At 39.8% G+C, this 23,868-nt stretch overlaps 1 protein-coding gene across 4 annotated transcripts in view; it reads right to left on the minus strand.

The window, feature by feature from the left end:
* OS9 (OS9 endoplasmic reticulum lectin) overlaps positions 1–5,235 on the minus strand; it is a 31,505-nt gene extending 26,270 nt beyond the window's left edge. For all 4 annotated transcript variants that reach the window (XM_058557786.1, XM_058557783.1, XM_058557785.1 and 1 more), the window contains exons 1-5: positions 5,041–5,235; positions 4,443–4,619; positions 3,516–3,579; positions 3,309–3,385; positions 3,024–3,122 (exon numbers count right to left, since the gene is read on the minus strand). In XM_058557786.1, the coding sequence (XP_058413769.1) occupies positions 3,024–3,122; positions 3,309–3,385; positions 3,516–3,579; positions 4,443–4,619; positions 5,041–5,202 (579 nt within the window). In that variant the 5' untranslated portion in view covers positions 5,203–5,235. The remainder of the gene's footprint in view (positions 1–3,023; positions 3,123–3,308; positions 3,386–3,515; positions 3,580–4,442; positions 4,620–5,040) is intronic.
* Between the last annotated feature and the right edge of the window lie 18,633 nt (positions 5,236–23,868).

Below are 23,868 nucleotides of genomic sequence, written 5' to 3' on the forward strand. Positions count from 1 at the left end.
CCCTGGATTACTGCAGCCGCCTCCTAACCGTTCCCCCAATCATTTGCTGTCCTCCAGCCAGAGTGAACCTTCAAAATCAAAATTGAATATGTCATCATTCTGCTTAAAATACACCATTGGTTCCCCCTTGTTTCTCAGATAGTCCAAACTCCTCAACATAGCGACAGAGCTTCATGACCTGTAACTCGTCCCCTAACAACTGTCCGGCCTTGCCTCCCACTCCCTTCCCACAATTCTCTCCAGTCACTGCGAACAGCAACCAGTTCCTGGGGTTGGCCATTCCCTCTGCGTCCAGGCCTTTTGCAGTTACTGTATCTTCCACCTGGAATGCCCTCCTCTTCCCTCTCCCACTCCTCTATAGCTGCTGGACTGACTCTTCCTCCTTCAATGGCTAGTTCAAAGGTCACTTTCTCCACAGGCCTCCCCTTACCTAGACCTGGTTAGTTCCTTTATCGTGTGCTCCCCTGTGACACGTACTTTACCCGTCAGAGTATTTGTCCTGCATGTTGTGGCTGTTTATTTAATGTCTCTCTCCTGAGAGCAGGACTGGGTCTCTCAGTCACCGTTTTACCCCTAGTTTCTCTTATAGTGCTCGGCACAGGGCATACATCGAAGGATATGAGGAAAATGCAGTCTTTGCCCTCAGTTCTTGGCCTACTGAAGGTACAAACAAGTAAAGAAATAATTCGAACGATGAAGTAAGTGCTCTAATAGTTTATATATGTGTGTGGATGCTTGTAGGTTGCTGTGGTCTCAATGTTTGGGTCCCCCTAAAATTCGTTATGTTGAAATCCTAACACCCAAGGTGATGATATTAGGAGGTGGGGCCTTTGGGAGGTGATTAGGTCAGGAGGATACAGCCCTCATGAATGGGATTAATGCTCTTATAAAAGAGACCCCACAGACCTCCCTCGCCCCTTCCACCACATGAGGATACAAGAAGTCTGTGACCTGGAAAAGGGCCCTAACGCCACCACACTGGCCCCCTGATCCCCAACTTCCAGCTTCCAGAACTGTATAAAAAAAATTTCTGTTATTTATCAGCTACCAGGTCTGTGGTATTTTGTTATACAGCCCAAACGGACTAAGACATGGATACATGTGGACGTGGATGTAAGTATATGAAATGCTGAAAGAACACAACCAACTTTCTGGGATAGCCGAGAAAGTTCACATAAAATCAGTGACATCTGAACTGGCTTATCATTCATTCCATTCATTCAATGAATAATTTCTGGGCACCTACTTGGGTGCCTGTTCCAGGCACTGAGGATACAGCAGAAAATAAAACAGACATTGTCCCTGCCTTCCTGGAGCTTATTATAGTGGGCGAGACAGAGAGAGAGAAACTTAACAAATAAGATAGTTTCAGGAAATGATACATGCTTTGAAGAATATAAAACACTGTAGGTGTTTAGCAGGATGGGGCAGAAGGGTGCATGCGTGTGTGTGTGTGTGCGCGCGCGTGCGTGCTTATGTTAGGTCTCCCTGTGGAGGTGTCACAGGGATATATAATCCGAATGAGAGGATGGAGCCAGCCATTCAAAGATCTATGGGAAGTAAGCTCTAGGCAGAGGGAACAATGAGAACCACTGGTTCAAAGGACAGAAAGTCCAGTGGGGCAGAAACACAACGAGTGTTTATATCTCCATCCCTGAACTCTAGAATCACAGAGCCAGCTACCACTGGACGTCACCACTGGGATGTCTAATAGGCATCCTGGCCTTCATATGCCCAACACCAACCTACTATCCTCCTCCAAACCCATTCCTTCCTACTTCAGTCAATGACAATTCCCTTCTTCCAGTTGCTCAAGCTAAAAACCTTGGAGCCATATGTGACTCCACCCCACCTCCAATCCATCAACAAATTGCATTGGCTCTACCTTCAGAATATATCCTGAATCCAACTGCTTCCCACCACCTCCACTGCTACCACCCTAGTCTGGGCTGAAGCATCTGAATCTTATCCTTTGTGCAAGACAGAATCATCAAAAGTTTTTCAGGACTGGGCAGAGAAGTGACAAGCGCTTAGAGTAGGGTATCAGAGCCAGCTCACACCAGTTCACAAGAGGCACCTGGGAAATTTTCAGGAATGTTGCAAGACAGTTGAAATCATGGTGATGGCATGAATTCAGCCATGGTGGGATATTTATAGCAACGACACCAGCATACAGTACAAACCAGGGCTCCCCCCTCCACTCCCTCACCCTACCCTGGCGATCTGGGTGTTCAACATTTATCAGCACACAATTGCATGTGCAAATCTGCATTACAGGAGGATAACTCTTGTGTCATGTGGTTCTCTGCAGGTGTGTATGTTTGTGAATACACATTAGAATCACCTGAGGAACTTTTTCCACCATGCATCTGCCTGCTTGAACTCAGTTAAGGACCACTAGATCAGGAATATGGTTAAGATGCTGCTGGCAGTGATGCAGGTGAGAGATGAAGGTACCAAGCAAGGGAAAGAAGAGGGAAATTGTGAAAGAAATCTAAAAGTAGAATGTACAGGCTGTTATTTACTCTGAGAGAACCAGATTCCTTTCCTTCATATCAGCCCTCATTTTGTAATCCCAGACTCATCTCTGTGACTCTTCCTCTCTAGACTGTGCATTCCATGAGGGCAGAGGCTGCATGTCTGCCCACCACTATATCCCCGGAGCGGAGCCCACTACGTACACCAGCACCACCTCGCTGAAGAATCATTAAATGAAGAAAGGAGGACAAGGTGAAGAATCGGTAATGACACGCAGGTTTCTAGCTTAGGTGACAGAAAGGAGAAACAGGGAGAAAAGAGTAAGTATGGTTGGGGGTTCCGAGGGGAGGATTTGAGAAATGCTGACTTGAAGTGCCTCTGAATATCCAGGCAGTGACGTCCACCTGGCAGCTGGAAATATGAGTCTTAAATTTAGGGCTTAGGGTCTGAGAGAGATGCTCTTAACTATAAGAGGCAACCTCCTCCTTCCCGTAGAATCTGAATTGTCACTGAGGGAGCATCAACGTCCCTCTCTCAAGACTCACCCGAACCTCGGCCTCCCGGGGCCTCCCATTGAGGTCGCACCTGGACCCGTTGCCATAGGTTTGGCTGTGGTAGCGTTTCAGGCGATGCTGCTTGGAGGCCTGGGGAGGACATCAGGCAGGAGGGACAGGGCGTGAGAAAGACAGCAAGGCGGCAGAATGGCACTTCATCCCAATGGCCATCAAGCCCCACAAAACACGTCAGCTACTCCTGACCCTCCCCTTCCTGTCAGGGATCTTGGCCTGCAGCCAGCACCCCTTTCTCTCCCAATCCCCCACTCCGGCCACCTTGGCTGTTTCATCATCCCAGTCGAAGGCGGATTGGTAGTAGCCGAGATAGAGGACTTCACCTTTGATCTCTGAATCTGCAAGAGAAACCACAGTGAAGCAGGGTTACTCCCTTCAAAGAGGACTAGGAGGGAAGGAGATGGGGGAGGCAGGTCACCTTCCATGACATGCTGCTGAGGGCTTAGGGAAAATGTAGGCGTGAGTCACCTTCCATGTGGTACTGCTGGATATGGCGTCCATAACAGAATTCATACGTCCACCAGTCCTTGGTCTGATGATAAAAAAAGGAACAGTCAGAGGATGGAGTTCAGATGTCTCTTCTTGGAACCAGAATCTCTCCTGGCTCCAAGACACGAACCTCTCATCTACTTCTCATCTCCCTCTACTTCCACGTTCAATTCTCTAGAATCTAGTGAGGAGGAAGGGCTGTTTTCCTTCTGTGACTCGGAGAGATGCCTTTAAAGTCTAACTATTTTCTACCTGTGGTCTTTCTATTCCTCCCTTTTCTAAGGTTTTTAAAAAAATCCTTCTTTGCCCTCCATAAAGATAAGAAATCATGGTATCCTTGAAGCACTCAGACCAGGGAAACACAGAATATTCAAATATTAATTGAACTTCTACAACATTCTTTGTGCTGTTCTAGCCACTGGGGACACAGCTGTGAACAAGATAAATTCTCTGACCTCATGGACTTACATGCTAGTGCTGGGACTCAGACCAAAAACAAATCAACTGATGATTCAGTTAATAAGATGATTTCAGATCACGAAAAGTGCCATGGTGAAAATAAAACAGGATACTGAACAGAGAGTGACAGGGGCAGGGGGTGACTTTACAGGAAGGCTTCCCTAGGGGAGTGCCCCTCCTATCCCACACTGACCCTCTTTAGGCACCTCAAACTTGGTTTAACCCTTATTCTGAGATCTATCTTAACCCTCCTCTACAGTCAGAAAAGTGTCATCAGTGGTTGCAGGATTCTTTGCTTCTTTCCTGTCTGTACAATAAGTCTACTCCTCCAATGGCCTTCTCAACTCCTACAGGTGCTCCCAGTGCCTCCTCATTCACAGGCACTCTGATTCTTACACAGATAGATACTTCCCAAGCCCTCATTCCATCCATCCCAGTGTCTTTCACCTTCAGCAAGCAGGGAGCGTCTTTCATTGGGCTCAACAACTCAGGGATCCCAGGCCCTTGGTAAGCAGGTGCCTCCTCCTCCCTTTCACGCTGGAAGTGAATAGCTCCAGCTGGCAGGCGACACTCATAGCGCTGTTTGTACTTAGAGGAGACAATCACCACGTCCGAAGCTTGGCTCTGGGAAACAAAGGAGGGTCAGGGGGCAGGGAGGCAAAGAGAGGCTGGGATCAGGGAGAACAACGAGATCCCTCTTCAGATCCTGGGGAAGAGCCCAGTCAAGACAGAATGAGCCACAGGCCCGCCAGCTGTTTTGGCGGATGAAGGGACAGGGCACTCCCACTTCTCCACGGGGGCGGAGTCTGAGTGTTTCGATCAGGAACTGGGACCTGAAGCTGACAGCGGGAAGCCCCACCCCTCCAGTCCCTGGCCCCAAGGGAATGGGTCTCAGTCTGCGATTCTCAGGAGTCGTCGTAAAACCCCTACCTACTCTTCCCGATTCTCCTGGGGCTCCCGCCGCAGACTCCACTGCTGTCTTTCATCCTCTACCCTTTCCCCCTTCCCCTTCCGTCCCAGACCCTCGGCCCTCTACCCTCCTCACCTGCCCTCCCATGACAGGCAACGGCAGGATCTCGATCCCATAACGCATCTCGCTCAGCTCCTCCAGGTTCAGGCTCCCCACACCGCCCGTCAGACTTGCGGGTAACAGGAGCCCCACGAGCAGCAGCCCCAACAGACTGGACAGCAGCGTTTCCGCCGCCATCTTTCGTGCCCCTTCTTATCCAGGACGACTCCTTCCGCCCTAAACCTGGCAGAGGCCTCACCCCGCCCATCAACGCCCCAAGGGCTCATTGGCTAGATGTCCTGTCCCTCTCACGTACCCTATTCCTATTTGTAAACGTGGCTCCATAGCCCACGGGGAGGTGGAGCATGACTATTAGCAAAATAACTCCCTGCGCGTGATTGGCCAGAGAGGAACCAATCACCAACGAGATCAGGCCCCCTCCCACCCACTCCCAGTCCCAGAGAGGCGCGGTCTACGTGCTGGGCCCTTTTCAGCAGTTTTTCTGTCTTTGCCCAGCTGTCAAGCGCATCTCCTGTCACTTTTTTAGTCGTTTTCTGCATTGTATCCGGCCCTGGCCAAGCAGAAGATTGAGGCTGATGGGTGGGTGCATGCAATACCCCTGAACGTCACTTAATACTTGCTGCAAAGCAAACAATTATTATGTAAAGCATTACCTCTTTTCACATATACAACTTTAGGGCAATCTGGTAATTTGTGTCAAAACCTTTCTACAGGATCCTGCAGTTGTCCTCCAATAAAATTATTCTAAAGAAATAATGGGGACTTCTAGTTAAAGACTGGGGTGCGGACGAACGCACGTATTATCCTTCAGGCTGTGTAATAACGAAGAGAAAGGGAAAGGAGACAACAGCAGCAACGTTTTAGAAGCTAGAAAGCAAGTGGAGGAATGGTAACTGGTTTAGCAAACCTGAGAAGTTGATTCTTAAAGGTATACAAGAGCATGATTACACCTTTGGAAAAACTTCGCTGGGGAATCGGATCAGCCCAAGAGGAATCCCAAAGATACTCTCATCAGGGTTGTCTTAAGGAAATAGATGAAGGAATCCTACATTTAAGCCTTTGGCCTACATGCCCCAGCCCTCACACAGTCTTTCCAATCAGCTTTTTAATGTCCTCACTCTTAAATAAAAACAGACAGCCAAGGATCATTAGACATTTCTAAACCATGATAGGAGGAATAAAAATTCAATAGAAAGACTGAAGGATAAATTTGAAGACCAAAATTGCTCTACTTTAGGAGAAAATTAATAAAAATTAGAGAATCAGTCCAGAAGGTCAAACATCTGAATAATGAGACCTCCAGAAAGAGAGGAGAGAATCAGAAAGGAAGAAATAATGAAAGAAATTCTTTAAGAGCCAGCCCTGATGGCCTAGTGGTTAAAAGCTCGGTACTCTCACCACTTTGGTGAGCCGGGTTTGGTTTCCAGTCACAGAACCACACCACTCGTCTGTCAGTAGCCATCCTGTGGCAGCAGCTCACACAGAAGAACTAGAAGGACCTAAAACTAGGATATACAACTATGCACTGGGGAGAGAGGAAGATTGGCAACAGATGTTAGCTCAGGGTGAATCTTTCCCCGCCAAAAAAAAAAAAAGAAAAAGAAATTATTTAAAACCTGAAATGAAGAACTGAGTCTCTAAATTGAAAGGGCACTCTAAGTATCCGGCAGGACAAATCAGGCCCACACCAACACACATCATTATAGAATATCAGAACACTGGACACAGGGAAATAATTCCAAAAGCTTCCAGAGAGAAAGAACAAGTTGTACACAAGGATCAAAAAGCAGAACAGCATTAGGCTAATCAATTCATTAACACTGTAAGGTAGAAGACTATAAAGAAATGCCTTCAAAATTTAGAAGGAAATTATTTCAAACCTAGAATTCTACACTTAGCCAAACTGATTTAATTGTAAGTCCAGAATAAAGACAATTTCAGATATGCAAGTTCTCAAAATATTGATACTCCATGCATTGTTTTTCAAAAAGATAGGAAAGGATTTATTACACCAAGACAAATCAGTAAGTCAAAAAAGAGAAAGGTATGGAATCCAAGAAACAGGGATCCAGCACAAAAGACAAACAAAAGAAATTCCCAGGGCAATGGTGAGGGCAATTCCCGAGTTGTTAGGCAGTACTAGAGATCAATTCATCAAGATTAGAGCAGTTCAGAGGATTTAGAAGTGATTTCTTCAAGAAATCACTTTATAGAATATCTAATTTATAGAATTTCTAATACATTTGGACTTATTGAGAAGAAATTTGTATAACCAGAAGAGTTTAGGAGTATATTGATGATAAGTACGTAGAAAGTTAAGGGGAAAAAGAGACATTAATTCCAATGAAAATAAAAAGTTTTGCTGGAAAGCTAAACAGACTTCTGTTTTCTTCAATATGGTTGGTTATCCCCACACTAAAAACGACTGAAAATGCTGGGTAAAATGTACATATCTTCCTTTTTAAAAGCCAACAAGACAGTAAAGAATTAACAAGCCAAAATCTAAATGAAGTCAGAAACCTAAAGAGGTATTCCAAACACTGCAGTCACATTTGCTCGGAGGGGATTTGCCAAACTTGCAGAATTGAGCTTTGTTGTTGTCTTTTTTTTTTTTTTCTTTTCCAAAGGAAGGAACAGAAGGCTCACTCGAGGTGGAGAGTCTGAGAGAAGATCTTCCGGTAGTGAACCTGCCCCCAGCTTTACAGCTCCAGGGACCTGCAAGGAAGGTTGCCTCATTGCCAAACAGAGCAGGGGACTTTGTGATCATAAGTAGGCCCTTTAAGAAATTTGTGGTCCAATTTCACAACATTTGGGAGCTTTACAAAAAAATTCAAGATGTAAATTTAGATTTAAGTGGTTCTGAGGAGGAGAGTGTAATGCCCCAAGCACTTGGCAGAAGCAAATGCAAATCCACGCTGGAAAAATGTCCCTTCATCCTAGGCACCAAAAAGCTCCCACAAATCATTTTCCAAGGAAGGTTAGCAGCTTATAATGAAAAGTAACTAAACACAAAGGAGATAGGACACCATGAATGAGAACTAGAAAAAACAACAGCAGAAGCTGAGCCCAAAAGACTTCAGATATTGTAATTATCTGACACAGATTATAAAATAATTATGCTTGCTACATTTAAAGAAATAACAGAGAAACTTGAAAGTATATCAGAAAACAGGGATATATAAAAATGATCTAACGTCTTTAAAATAGATGTTCTAAAAATGAAAAATATGAAGTTTTAAATTAAAAACTGAATGGGTAAAGTAACTAAATAGTTTAAGAAGCAATTATTCTTCATAGAAGAATTCCAGCTAATAAGTGCAGAAGTAATGTTATACTGTCATCATTTTACAACCCTAATGAAATAATTGATCTAGATAATAGTCACAAATGGCTGTCAGAACATTACGTAAGAAGCTCATAGGTGAATCAAGCTGACACCATGTGCATATCCTGATAAAACTTAACATCATGAAAAGAGGAACAACCAGACATTATGTGCTTCTCAGTGGGATATGGTAAAACGTATGGAGCACTTTCAATGAAAGATTCTTGCCAAAAAAACAAGACTCTAAATATAACTACCAGTTTACAGGAAATATGAGAAATAGGAAGTATTTTAAATAATACCATCAAAATACAATCAGAAATAAAACAGGACCAATGCTCCAGTTTCTTCAACAAATATATTGCAAGAAAAAATGGGGGTAGGAGAACTGTTATAGATTTAAAAAGGTCTAAGGAGCATATCAGCCAAATGCAATGTACAGATCTCGTTTGGACCCTGAATTAAACTATCTATAAAACGACTTTTATGAGTCAATTAGGGAAATTTGGACACTGACTGGATATTATATGATATTAAGATATCATTGTTAATTTTGCTGGATGTAATAATGGTATTACGGTTGTGTTAAAAAAAAAAGTCCTTATCTCTTAGAGATACATACTCGTGTATTTACCAACAAAACAGTATAATGTCTGGCGTTTGCTTTTAAATACCTCTGTGGGAGTCTGGGAGAAGTGGTGGGGGTATAGATGAAACAAAATTGACCATATTTTATAATAGTGGAAGCAGGATGATAAATACATGGAGATTAATTTTACTTTACTTTTGATTATATTTGAAATTTTCCATTTCAATTTTCTTTTAAAAACTCAAAGAGCAGTTTAGATTTAGCTGAAGATAGGATTAATGAACTAGAAAATAGATTGGAAGAAATTACCCAGAATGAAACATAGCAACAAAGAGAGGAATCAGAAAGAAAAAATAGACATATGGAGAGTAAAGTGAGAAATCTAAATCATTGGAGTTCTAGAAAGAGAAAGAGAGAATGAAGCAAAGATAATGGTTCAATATTGTTGAGAACTAATGAAAGATACAAATCCACAGATTCATGAGGCCCAACAAATTTCAAGCAGAATAGATGAAAAGAAGTCTACACATAGACATATCACGGTGAAACTGAGTTACACTAAAGAAAAACAGCAGGTCTTAAAAGTATCCAGAGTATGGGTCATATGGTGTATGCATTTGTCATAACTCATTGACCTCCAACATACCAGGCCTGTGCATTTCACTGCATGTAAATTTTACCACAATAAAAATTAAATTAAAAGCAGCCAGAGAAACAGATTACCTTCAAAGGAGCACAGTTAGACTGAGAACGGACTTCTCAATGGCAGCAATGGAAGCCAGAAGACAATAAATGATATCCTCAATGTGATGAAATCAATAACTTCCAATGGGAATTTTATGGCCATTGAAAATAGCTTTCAGTAAGGAGGGCAAAATATAAATATTTTCAGACCAAAAAAAAGAGCCCAGGAGGGTTTGCAACCAGCAGACTCTCACTAAGGAATATTCTAAAAGATGTACCTCAGATGAAAGGACAGGGATCCTTGATGGAAGGTCTGAGATGTAAGAAGGAATGAAGTGGAGAATAGGTAAAAATCCTACGTGATTATTGACAGTAAAAAACAACAATGATACTAATGTCTTCTGGAGTTTAACTATTAAGATAGAAATTAAAACACACCAAAATAATAACATACACATTGGGAAGTTGATGAATAAAGTTGAATTGTTCTAGTTTCTTATATTGTGTGCAAGGAGAGTGTGCTGATTATCAAACTGTCTTTCAGATTCAAATCCACCCTTCTATATACCACTGTGATGCTGGGGCTGGTGTTCTGAAAACCACATTTCATTTTTTTCCTTTTAAATAGACTGTAATTTTTACAACAGTTTTAGGTTCACAGAAAAATTGAGCATAAAATACAGAGAGTTCCCATATAACCCCTGTCCTCACACGTGCACAGTCTCCTCTACTGTCAACATCCCACACCAGAGTGGTACATTTGTTGCAATCAATGAACCTACACTGACACATCATAATCACCCAAAGTCCACAGTTTAGACTAGGGTTCACTCTTAATGTTGTACATTCTATGAGTTTTGGTTAATGTATAATGACATGTGTTTACCATTAATAGTATCATACAGAACAGATTCGCTGCCCTAAAAATGCTCTGTGATTTGTCTATTCATCCCTTTCTCCCCCCAACCCCTGGCAAACACTGATCTTTTCATTATTTCCATAGTTTTGCCTTTTCCACAGTGTCATATAGGTGGAATCATACAGTATGTAGCCTTTTCAGATTGGCTTCTTTCACTTAGTAATATGCTTTTTTACCGTTCCTACATGTCTTTTCATGGCTTGATAGCTCATTTCTTTTTACCACACGATAATACCCCATTGTCTGGATGTACCACAGTGTATTTATCCATTCACCTATTGAAGGACATTTTTGTTACTTCCAGGTTTTGGCAATTATGAATAAAACTGCTATAAACATCAATGGACAGGTTTTTCTATGCATACAAGTTTTCAATTCACTTGAGTAAATACCAAGAAATGCGATTGCTGGATTGTACGGTAAGAGTATGTTTAGTTCTGTAAGAATCTGCCAAACTGTCTTCCAAAGTGGCTGTACGTTTTGCATTCCCAACAGCAATGAATAAGAGTTTCTGTTGTTCCACGTTGGCATTTGGTATTGTCAGTTTTCTGGATTTTGGCCATTCTAATAAGTGTGCAGTGATATCTCACTGTTGTTTTAATTTGCAACTCCCTAATGGCATATAATGTGGAGAATCTTTTCATATGCTCATTTACCGTCTGCATAGCTTCTTTGGTGAGGTGTCTGTTCAGGTCTTTTCCCCAATTTTTAATTGGACTGTTTCTTTTCTTATTGTTGAGTTTTAAGAGTTCCTTGTATATTTTGGATAACATTCCTTTATCAGGTATGTCTTTTGCAAATTTTTCTCCCAGTCCGTGGCATGTCTTCTCATTCTCTTGACAGAGTCTTTCACAGAGGAGAAGTTTTTAATTTTAACAAAGTCCAGCTTATCAATTATTTCTGTAATGGATGATGTCTTTGATGTATCTAAAAAATTATTGCCATATCCAAGGTCATCTAGATTTTCTCCTGTGTTATTTTTTTTAAGTTTTATAGTTTTACATTTTACACATGGGTCTATGATCCATTTTGTATCAAGGTTTGTGAAGGGTATAAGGTCTGTGTCTAGATTCTTTTTTTTGCATATGGATGTCCAGTTGTTCCAGAACTATTTGTTGAAAAGACTATATTTTCTCCACTGCATTGCCTTAGCTCTTTTGTCAAAGATCAGTTGACTATATTTGTGTGGGGGTCTATTTCTGGGCTTTCTGTTCTATTCCATTGATCTATTTGTCTATTCTTTCACCAATACATTACTTTTTGATTACTGTAGCTTTATAGGAAGTCTTTTTTTTTTTTAAAGATAGGCCTTCATTTTCTTTCTTTTCTTTTTTTTTAATTTTATTTATTTATTTATTTTTCCCCCAAAGCCCCAGTAGATAGTTGTATGTCATAGCTGCACATCCTTCTAGTTGCTGTATGTGGGACACGGCCTCAGCATGGCCGGAGAAGCGGTGCGTCGGTGCGCACCCAGGATCCAAACCCAGGCCCCCAGCAATGGAGCGCGCGCACTTAACCGCTAAGCCACGGGGCCGGCTCTATAGGAAGTCTTGAAGTCGAGTAGTGTCAATCCTTCAATTTTGTTCTCCTCTAATACTGTGTTGGCTATTCTGGATCTTTTGCTTCTCCATATAAACTTTAGAATCACTTTGTCAATATCCACAAAAAAACTTGCCGGTATTTTGATTGAGATTGTGTTGAATCTATAGGTCAAGTTGGAAAGAACTGACATTTTGACAATATTGAGTCTTCTTATCCATGAACATGGAATATCTCTCCATTTATTTAATTTTTCATTGATTTCTATCATCAGAGTTTTATAGTTTCCCTCATAAAGATATTAGTCACATTTTGTTAGATTTATACCTAAATGTTTCATTTTTGAGGGTGCTAATAGTAAACAAGACAGTAAACGTTATTCTGTTAAGAAAATAGAAACAATTCTGGGTATTTCAAATAGAGGAAGTTTAGTGCAGATAATCATTTACAATAGTGTCACAAAGGACGGAGTAGCAAGAAAGGCAAGATAGTAAACAACGATTAGTAAATGCAGGAAGTCTAACTCTAAGGCCAGTGGAGTAAAAGGGGAAGTGGTGTCACCCAGAGTCCACCGTTGCTGGGCCGCTGCTGCTGCTGCTGAAACCGAACTGCCTGAACAGGAACCCAGGATCCCATCGCTACCACTGTCCCCACTGCCGCTCCCTCCACCATTGTCAAAACCTAACACGAACCCAGATGGTTAGGAAGTCTAAGAAATGTAATTAAAGGATTCCTTCTTGACATTTGAGAAGATGTTCTAAAAGGGTAAGTGTGAAGCTGAGAGACCAAAGCCTCTGTGAGGAATCATGTTATGCAATGACAAAATACTTGGTAAAATGATGTCTGTAATAATTGGGAATCATACTATATGCTACTGAGCTCCAGGGGAAGGGGTTGGAAAGGATCAAATGGGCAGCATGCACGGGAACATTTGGGCTGCATTACAAAAAAAGAGATGGGCTCAGGGGAGAATTGGTCTTTTTTTTTGCAAGCAAATATGAAAAGGAACACATGTCCAGAAACATGAAGCCTTGAAGCGTTAGAAAACTCTATTACTTTAAGACTCAAAATAGTGGGAAATAAAATTGAGAAGGCCTTGACCAAAAAGGCTCACTAATATCCAGTGTTGTGACCAAAAAAACAGACTAAGAATGTGTCCTCTCTTAAATTAAGAGAGAGTAGCATGGGAATGGGGAAGCACGGAAATAAAGCAGACTTAAGGTCTACTACCAGGAAAGAACTCTGAATATGGTTAGTAGCAGTAAAATGGAACTGACTCAAAGTATATAGGCCGGAAGCTAGGTTTTCTTTGTTTTGTGTGTGGACGTGTGTGTGTATCCATGCATGTTTTTACAATCTTTTGTAGGTATAATTGACTCACAACAAACTGCACGTATTTAATGTTTACCATTTGAGTTGTATAACATGTGTATGCACTTATGTAACCACCACCACAATCAAGGGTATAAACAGATCCATCACTCCCAAAATTTCCTCTAAGTTTTTGAAGCATCGTCTTGCAAAGAAACCACAGTCTGTGTTTGACAGCTGAAGTGTAAAACCACCATAAGGCTTCCAAATTTCTACATATAGGAAATGGGCTCCAAAACTTGTGCAGCCCCAAGGAGGAAATATTCTCCAAAGCCCACTTGAGATGTGATCATGGAGGATGGGAAATAAGCAAGCCCACACCCACGCCTAAGGTGGATCCATGGGTCATGGAGAAAATAGACAACGATGTTTATTCAGATAGCAGAACCAGAGTCTAATCAGAGAAATTCCCCACGGCACAGCAGGAAACTTCACTACGCCTGTCCTGCAGGATACCAGTGTCACTAAGAGCCATTGACTGCAGTTGGTCTTCCATTCTTTCCTTTCCTGAGTGTGGGCGTTCACTGCAGCCATTCCGCACCTGCTCTACCATGTATTGGGTGTGGGGGGAGGGGGAGGCAGAGAGGAGCCACATCTGGAACTGAGGAGGAGGATTTCAAACCACTCTGAGATTTTGGCTTGAACTTGATGCAAGGACTAGTGTGTGTTATACACATGTGAGTAGAAACAAAACAGAGATTTGGTGACTAAAAGGGTAGACACTGGTAGAGGCCATATCATGTGTTCGCCAAATTCATCTCATTCTCCTCCACATCAGACAGCTCAACTGCATTCCTAGTCTCTGCTGGGGTTAGATGGGACTGTGTGACTGAGTTTTGTCCACGTGTGGGTGAAGTGATATACACCACTCTCAGGCCTGATCCTATAATATCCTGTGTGATCATCCATGTTCTCTCTGTCATTTGTTTGTGAACCCCATGGTTCAAAGCAGAAATCATAATGTAATTAGAAAACAGTTATAATTGATTGATAACAAAAATATTGTTATAGCAAAACCTGTGGGATCAACAAAAGAAAAGAAATCAGAATCTGATCTAGATCTAACTACTCATTTACAGAAAACACAGGGAGACTGAGGAACACATTAAAAGACACCCTGGGGGGCCCGGCCGGGTGGTGCAAGCGGTTAAGTGCGTGCGCTCTGCTGCCGCGGCCTGGGGTTTGCCGGTTCGGTTCCCAGGCGCTCACCGACGCACCGCTTGTCAAGCCATGCTGTGGCGGCATCCCATATAAAGTAGAGGAAGATGGGCATGGATGTTAGCTCGGAGTCAGTCTTCCTCAGCAAAAAGAGGAGAATTGGCAGATGTTAGCTCAGGGCCGATCTTCCTCACACACACCCACACACACAAAGACACCCTGGGGATGCAACCAGCAAAGGCAGACTATGGAAAACAAGGGGGCAAACGTTGAGTTTCTTCAACAGATAAACTGCAAGGAAACAAAAAATGATGGTGGGACTATCCACAGATTGAAGGAGGTTTAAAGAGCCAGGACAATCTAATGGAGTATATGGGCCCTATTTGGATTGTGATTCAAACAAGCCAACCATAATTTTCTCATTGAAAAATTATGAGATAATCAGGAAAATTTGAAAATGCTGAATATTTGATTATATTAAAGAATTATTGTTAATTTTTTTAGTGTGATATGGTATGTGGTTATTTTTTTAAAAGAGGCTTTATCTTTTAGAGATAAACAGGGAGCTATACTTCACATACGTGTGAACAAACTTTTGGGACCCCGTTCCCTGGTCTAACAGGAAAATCTAGCAAGCGAGCTGCATAGGCTTCAAGTCAGTACAAAAATCCAAGCTGTACTGTGAAGCAGCCATGCAGGCCAACTTAAGCCTGTGTGAGAATGACCTTGCAACCCCACACCTCATGACTGAAGATGCCAGCTGGACAGATCCACAACAGAAAAAGATAAAGGCTACCTCGCAGAAGCCAGCTGGGGGCATGGTGGTTGGGTTCATGCACTCCGCTTTGGCAGCCCACGGTTTGCGGGTTTGGATCCCCAGTGCAGGCTAACGCACCAATTATCAAACCATGCTGTGGCAGACATCCACATAAAATAAGGAAGATGGGCACAGATTTCAGCTCAGGGCCAATCTTCCTCAGCAAAAAGAGGAGGATTGGTGACAGATGTTAGCTCAGAGCTAATCTTCCTCACGCACACACAAAAAAAGCGTACCTCGGTCTCACATTTCCCAGCCACATTTCTTAGAGATCAACAGGAAAAGTCACGACCCTGGTCCTTGCCTCCCTCCACACATAGATAATACCAACACTCCAAGCCTTGTTTGATGTATAACCAATAAGCTCTTGTTTATTTTATCTTTGAAGTATATGACTATTAGATGTGTAAGCCCTTTGCTGCATGGACACTGCTTTGTTAAAAACTATATAAACTGCATTCAGATCAGTAGACCTTGGAGCAGTTCCTCAGAATACTCTGTTGGACTTTTTCCTGGGACTCGAGTTCCTCACTTTGATTATCAAATAAACTGCTTCATTTAACCTTTACCTAGACTCTTTATTTCAGTTGACATATGGATGAAGTGACCTGGCATTTGGGATTTGCTTCACAATAATCTGTGAGTACTGGGTGGTAGTGCAGGGAGGAGGGCAGGGGAGAAATGAAACGAGTCTGGCCATAATTGTTGAAGCTAGGTGATACACAGCAGTCATTATAATATTTCTAATTTTATATATGTTTTAAGTTTTCCATAATAAAACTTTTTTTAAAACACATACCTTTTCCCAGCAATTGTACTTTTGTGGATATATTTACACATGTACATATGCATACTGTAATAATCTTTTGTAATAACAAAAGATTGGGGGAAACAATTTTAATCTTGACTGTAATGGTGACAAAATGATGGAACGTTTCTAAATGAAATAACATGCAACCATAAAAACAAAGGAGGAAGCGTTCTATGTAGTGCCATTGAAAACTCTCTAAGGGGCGTAAAAACAAGATGCAGAACAGTGCATTTAATATCCTATATTTGGGTGTGAGTAAAAGGAATTTGAAATAAGAATCTCTAGTCCTAATTGCCTGTAAACGCACAAAGAAAGGCTAGAAGGACACATGAATAACGAAGAACAAGGTTACCTGTGGAGTGGGGGAGGGGGGCACCCATGGGAACTGAGCAGATGGGAGATAAGCTTGGAGGGCGAATTTTCATTGTACACCTTTTTATACTTTCTGGGTTTTGAATTATGGTAAAATATTATCCATTTAAAAATTACATAAGGAATTTAAAATAGCCATAAAAACTTGTGAGAGATCTCTAAAGTACTACTTGATGAGAAATTTATAAGAGATGTACTATAAAAAAAAAATAAGCTGAAAATGAATGACCTAAGCATTCATTAGGCCAGGTTGATTCCAGTTATAAAATAAATAAATCCTGGGGATATAATGTACAGCATGGTAAAGATAGTTAGTAATACTGTTTTGCACATTTGAAAGTTGCTAAGAGAGGAGATCTAAATATTCTCATCACAAAAAATTTTTTTTAACTATGTATGGTGATGGATGTTAACTAGACTTATTGTGATCATTTTGAAATATATATGAATATCAAATCATTATGTTGTACACTTGAAACTAATATAATATGTTAATTATATCTCAATTAAAAAAAGTTGAGAGAGAACAACAAATTAAACCCCTCCAAAAAAGTAGAAGGAAGGAAAATAAAGAATAGAGTGAAAATTAGTGAAATAGAAAACAAATACAATAGAGAAGCTCAACAGAGCCAAAAGTTGGTTCTTTGAAAAGACTGATAAAACCGACCAACCTCTGCTGAGACTGACCAACAATGAAAGAGTGAGGCAAAAATAACCGACGAGGAATGAAAACAGGAACCTAATTACAAATGCTCCAGAGATTAAAAAGATAATAGAAGGATATCATGAACAACTTTATGACAATAAATCAGAAAATCAGATGAAATATAAAAATTCCTAAAACAATATAATTTACTAATACTGATCCTACTAGAAATAGAAAACTTTGAGTATTCCTAAAACTACTAAAGAAAGTGGATCACAGTTTAAAATTTTCCCAGAAAGAAAACTTAGGCCTAGATGATTTTACAAGTGAACTCTAGCAAACATTCAAGGAACAAAAAATTGCAGTCTTACACACTCTTCAGAGTATAGAAAAGGTGAGAACATTTTTGAACTTATTTTTTGAGGCTAGCACAACCTTGTTACCAAGACATTATAAGGACGGGGACAGTACTAGAAAAAAAAAACTGCAGGTCAATATCTCTCAGGAGCATATATACAAGAGTCCTTTAAAAAATTAACAAATTAGAAAACATACATGGTAAGCTCCTTGACATTGGTCTTTGGGATCATTTTTTGGCTTTGATACACCAAAAGCAAAAACAAACGAGTGGGACTACATGAAATTAAAAAGCTTCTACACAGCAAAGGAAATCATTAACAAAGTGAAAAGGCAACATAGTGTATGCGAGAAAATATTTGAAAACCACATATCCGATAACAGGTTAATATCCAAAAATATAAAGAACTCATACAATGCAACAGCAAAATTTGAACAATCTAATTAAAAAATGGGCAGAGGATCTGAATAGATGTTTCTCCAAAGAAGACATACACAAGGCCAATAGGTACATGAAAAGGTGCTCAATATCACTAATCATCAGGGAAATGCAAATCAAAACCACAGTGGTAGAATGGCTATTATCAAAAAGACAAGAAATAACAAGTGTTGGTGAGAATGTGGAGAAAAGGGAACACTTGTGCACTGTTAGTGGGAATGTAAATTGGTGTGGCCACTATGGAAAACAGTGTGGAAGTTAAAAATAAAACTACTATATAACCCAACAATTCCACTTCTGGGTATTTATCCCAAGAAAATGAAAACACTAACTTAGAAAGACATATGCACCCCCATGTTCATTGCAGCATTATTTATAATAGCCAAGATGTGGAAACAACCTAAGAGTCCATCGATGGATGAATGGATAAAGAAAATGTGGTACATATGCAATGGAATATTATTCAGCCATAAAAAGAAGGAAATGTTGCCATTTACGACAACATGGGTGGACCTTGAGGGCATTATGCTAAGTGAAATAAGTCAGACAGAGCAAGACAAACACTGTATGATCTCATTTATACATGGAATATAAACAAACAAACAAACAAGGTCACATATACAGAGATCGGTAGTTGCCAGAAGTGGAGGGTGGGAGGTGGGCAAAATGGGTGAAAGGAGTCAAAATATACAAACTCCCAGTTATAAAATAAATAAGTCGTGGGGGTGTAATGTACAGCATGGTGACTATAGTTAATAATACTGTAGCGCATGTTTGGAAGTTGCTAAGAGAGTAAATCTTAAAATTTCTCATCACAAGAAAAAAAATTCTGGGCCGGCCCCCTGACTTGACAATTGAGTGCGTGCGCTCTGCTACTGGTGGCCCGGGTTTGGATCCGGGCTGCACCAACATGCCGCTTGTCCGGCTCTGCTGAGGTGGCGTCCCACATATAGTAACTAGAAGGATGTGCAACTATGACATACAACTATCTACTGGGGCTTTGGGGAGAAAAAGGGAAAACAAGGAGGAGGATTGGCAAAAGATGTTAGCTTAGGGCCAGTCTTCCTCAGCAAAAAAAGGAGGATTGGCATGGATGTTAGCTCAGGGCTGATCTTCCTCACAAAAAAAAAAGAAAAAAGAAAGAAAAAGAAAAGAAAAAAAATTCTGTAAGTATATGTGGTGACAGGTGTTAACTAGACTTATTATGGTGATCATTTCACAATATATACAAATATTGAATCATTATATTGTACACCTAAAACTAATATAATGTTGGATTTCAGTTATACCTCAATAAAAAAACATATAGTTAACAACATTGTATTATAAACTTCAAAGTTGCTAAGAGACCAGATCTTAATTGTTTTCACCACAGAAGAAATGCTAATTATGTGACATGATACAGGTGGTAATCATATTGCAACATATAAATGTATCAAATCAACACACTGTACACCTTAAACTTATACAATGTTATAGTTAGTTATACTTCAATTAAAAAAAAATCACACCCAGAGGATGGAAAATAAGTGTTGGCAAGAATGTGGAGAAATTGGAACCCTCATACATTGCTGGTGGGAATGTAAAATGTTGCAGCCACTATGGGAAATAGTTTGGCAGTTCCTCAAAAAGTTAAAAACAGAATTACTGTATAACCCAGAAACTCTACTCCTGGGAATATATCCAAAGAATTGAAAACAGATACTCAAAAAAAAACTTGTACCCAAATGTTCATAGTACCACTATTCACAACAGCCAAAAGGTAAAAACAACCCAAATGTCCATCAAAGGATGTATGGATAAACAAAATATGGTATATATATGTAATGGAATATTATTCAGCCATAAAAAGAATGAAGTACTGACACTTGCTAAAATGAAGATGAACCCAGAAAACACTATGCTAAGTGGAAAAAAAACTAGACACAAAAGATTACATATCATGTGATTCTTTTTATTTTAAATATTCAGAAGAGGTAAATCTATAGGACAGAAAGTACACTGGTGGGAAGGGGCTAGGGGAAGGAGAGAATGATGAGTGACTACTTAATGGGTACAGGGTTTCCTTTTGGGGTGATGAAAATGTTTTAGAACTTGACAGAGGTGGTAGCTGCACAACATTGTGAATGTACCAAATGCCACTGAATTGCACTTTTTTTTTTTTTTTTTGGTGAGGAAGATTGTCCCTGAGCTAATATCTGTGCCAATCTTCCTCTATTTTGTATATGGGACACCGCCACAGCATGGCTTGATGAGCGGTGTATAGGTCTGTGCCCAGGATCCAAACCCACGAACCCGGGCCACATAAGCGGAGTGCACGAACTTAACCACTATGCCACCAGCCCCTGAATTGTACATTTTTAAATGGCTAATTTTATGTTATATGAATTTCACCTCAATTTAAGAAAAAAGAACGAGGAAGCTCTTTATATAGTGATTTGGAAAGAGTTCACAGACACACGCCTATGCATGCACTAAAAACATCTCTGCAAGAACAGGAAAGAAGCTAACAATGGTTACTTGTCATGTGGGGATGGGAATGGACTGATGAGGGACAGGGTGTTCTAAGAAGACTTTTCTCTGTATATCTTTCTAAAGATTTCTATATTTGACCTATATAAATGTAACACTTATTGAAAAAATTAAATACAGATTTTTTTAGTGCTAAAAAGAACTCAAAGAATTTGGAAAGGAAAAGAGCAGAAAAACATAAAGAAAGGAAAAGGAAAGAAAAAATAAACAATGAAGATGATAATGAAATAGTAAACAGACAATAGAAAGAATAAACAAAACCAAAGGTGGTTCTCAAACTAGTAAAATAGACAAACCTCTGGTAAGACAGACTAACAAAAAAAGAGAAAAGATAAAAGTCAATATTTGGAATGAAAAAGGGGATATATCTACAAAAATAGACAGTATTTAAAAGTAAGAAAACACCATAAATAACTTTATGCTAATACATTTGAAAACCTAGACAACTCAATAGTGGCCTATGAAATTATAATTTACTGAAACTTCATGACACAGTAAACCTAAAAAGTCATGTAGCCATTAATAAATTAAATCAGTAGTGAAAGCCACCCCACAATACTTCAGTTCCAGGCAGTCTCACAGAGTTCTACCAAATCTTTAAAGAATAGATTAATCCCTATTGTAGCAAACTGTTCCAGAAAACAGAAACAGAGGGAAGCTCCTAAAGGCATTTTATGAAGCTAAATAACTTGATGCCAAAACAAGAAAAGGAAAGTACAAAAAACAAAAATTATGGACCAATTTCATGTATGAAAATAGTTGTAAAAATAAATTAAAGTATTAGGATACTGAATGTAGCAATGTGTTCAAAAATACTTTATGTCCATAGATTATTACAGAAATGCAAAGATAAAAAACCTTAGAAAATGAATTAATTTCATTCACCATATTAAAAAAATTAAACAGCACGGGAGGGAGAAATGGGGAGTTGTTTAATGGTTATAGAGTTTCCGTTTTGCAAGATGAAAAAGTTCTGGAGATCCATTGCACAACGATGTAAATATGCTAAACACTACTAAACTACACACTTAAAAATAGTTAAGATGGCAAAAATATTCAATTAAATTAAAAATTCCAAAAAAAATGAAAAATGAAAAACCGTATGATCATTTCAATAGATACAGAAAAATCGCTCCCACTTGCTTTTCTGCTGCATCTTTTCTGCCTCAAGCTAGGAAAAGTTCTCTGCTTTTAAGAGCTCCTATGATTAGATTGGGCCCACCCAGATACTCTCTCTCTGTTTTAAAGTCTGCAACCTTGGGCCGGCCCCGTGGCTTGGCGGTTGAGTGCGCACGCTCCACTGCTGGCGGCCGGGGTTCCGACCCCGGGCACGCACCAACGCACCGCTTCTCCAGCCATGCTGAGGCCGCGTCCCACATACAGCAACTAGAAGGATGTGCAGCTATGACATACAACTATCTACTGGGGCTTTGGGGAAAAAGAAAGAAAGAAAAAAGTCTGCAACCTTAATTACTGCAAAGTCACTTTTGCCAAGTAGCATAAGATATTCTCACGTTCTGGGGATTAGAGTGTGGATATCATTGAGGGACATTATTTTTGCCTATCACAGCCTAGTTCTTTATTTCATAGATAAGTTTTTGGACTATGTAAATATTTTGCATAAAAATAAAACTAAATAACTCCTCCTCCTCCAGAAGATATTGATCCCAAAAATTTAAAAACAAAATTAAACAAATTAGCCTAACTATCCATGTGTTGGCATAACCACACAGAAGAAACAACTCTAAGTGTCTTTAAAAGAGAATAATTTGGGGGCTGGCCTGGTGGTGTAATGGTTAAGTTCAGGCGCTCTGCTTCAGCCTGGGGGTTCGCAGGCCTGGATCCCGGGCGCGGACCTATGCACTGCTTATCAAGCCAGGCTGTGGCCATGTCCCATATAAAGTAGAGGAAGATGACCACAGATGTTAGCCCAGGGCCAATCTTCCTCAGCAAAAAGAGGAGGATTGGCAACAGATGTTAGCTCAGGGCTAATCTTTCTCACACATACAAAAAAGACAATAATTTGTCCATACATTTGTAGTGGGATAGATATATCCTAAGAATTGTGAACAAAACTTTAAACCATTTTCAGTAATGATAGGATTAGAGGTAGTATTGTATTTTTACCCTGAGACTTTAGTGTGTGTGTTATATGGTAAAACAACTGAGTAATTATGTTGGCATTGCTGAAATAATTAGAAAACCTCATATGCTTGGAAATTCTGAAATTCCTAAATAATTAATGGCTCAAAGTAGAAATCATAATGGAAATTGGAAAATATTTTAACTGAATAATAATGAAAATACTGCATAACAAACCTGTGTGATGAAAGTAAAATAATATGCAGAAAGACATTCATAGTCTTAAATGCATATATTAATAAAGAAAAAATTGTTGAAAATGAATGTGCTCAACATCCATCTCAAATTTGAAAAAAGACAGCAAAAAGAAAGCAAAAAAATGATAAAGATAAGAATAGAGTGAAGTGTAAAATAAACATTCCATAGAGAGGATCAATAAGTCAAAGTTAATTAAATCCAAATTCTAATAAAAATAGAGACATCAGGGCTGAAAAATAGGATATGCCTAAAGATGCTGCCAACATTAAAAAGATATTGTGAAACTCATCACTGTATACATCAAAAATGTACGGCTTTTTAAATATCAATCTTACCTCAATAAAGTGGTTTTTTAAAAAGAATATATTGTGAATATCTTTAAGTATGATTTCCTTCATTAAGTAGTAGATAATAACAACAATAAACAAACACATAGAGACAGACATTGGATTGGTGGTTACCAGAGGGGAAGAGGGGAGGGAGGAGGGTGAAAGGGATAATTAGGCACATGTGTGTGGTGATGGGTTGTAATTAGTATTTGGGTGGTGAACATGATGTAATCTAGGCAGAAATAGAAGTATAATGATGTACACCTGAAATTTATACAATGTTATAAACCAATGTTACTGCAATAAACAAAAAATTTTTTAAAAAAAGAAAGAAATTTATATATATATGTGAAATGAACAAATTCTTAGAAAACTATCTATCATAATGGACTCAAGAAGGTATAAAAAAAAAAAAACCTAATAGTCCTATAACCAGTAAAGGATTTGAATCTCTAATCAAAATTCTTTCCAACAGGAAATTTATAGTCTCAGACAGTGTGGTAGATTGAAAAACATGGCCACAATATTTCATAGTTAGTTCCATCAAGAAGCAGAATTTTGAAATACTGGCCTAGCCCTGTGACTTGCTTTAACAATTGCTGGTCTGTAAGGTGA

This window comes from Diceros bicornis, chromosome 17, assembly GCF_020826845.1.
Source record: "Diceros bicornis minor isolate mBicDic1 chromosome 17, mDicBic1.mat.cur, whole genome shotgun sequence".
Classification (NCBI taxonomy): Eukaryota; Metazoa; Chordata; class Mammalia; order Perissodactyla; family Rhinocerotidae; genus Diceros; species Diceros bicornis.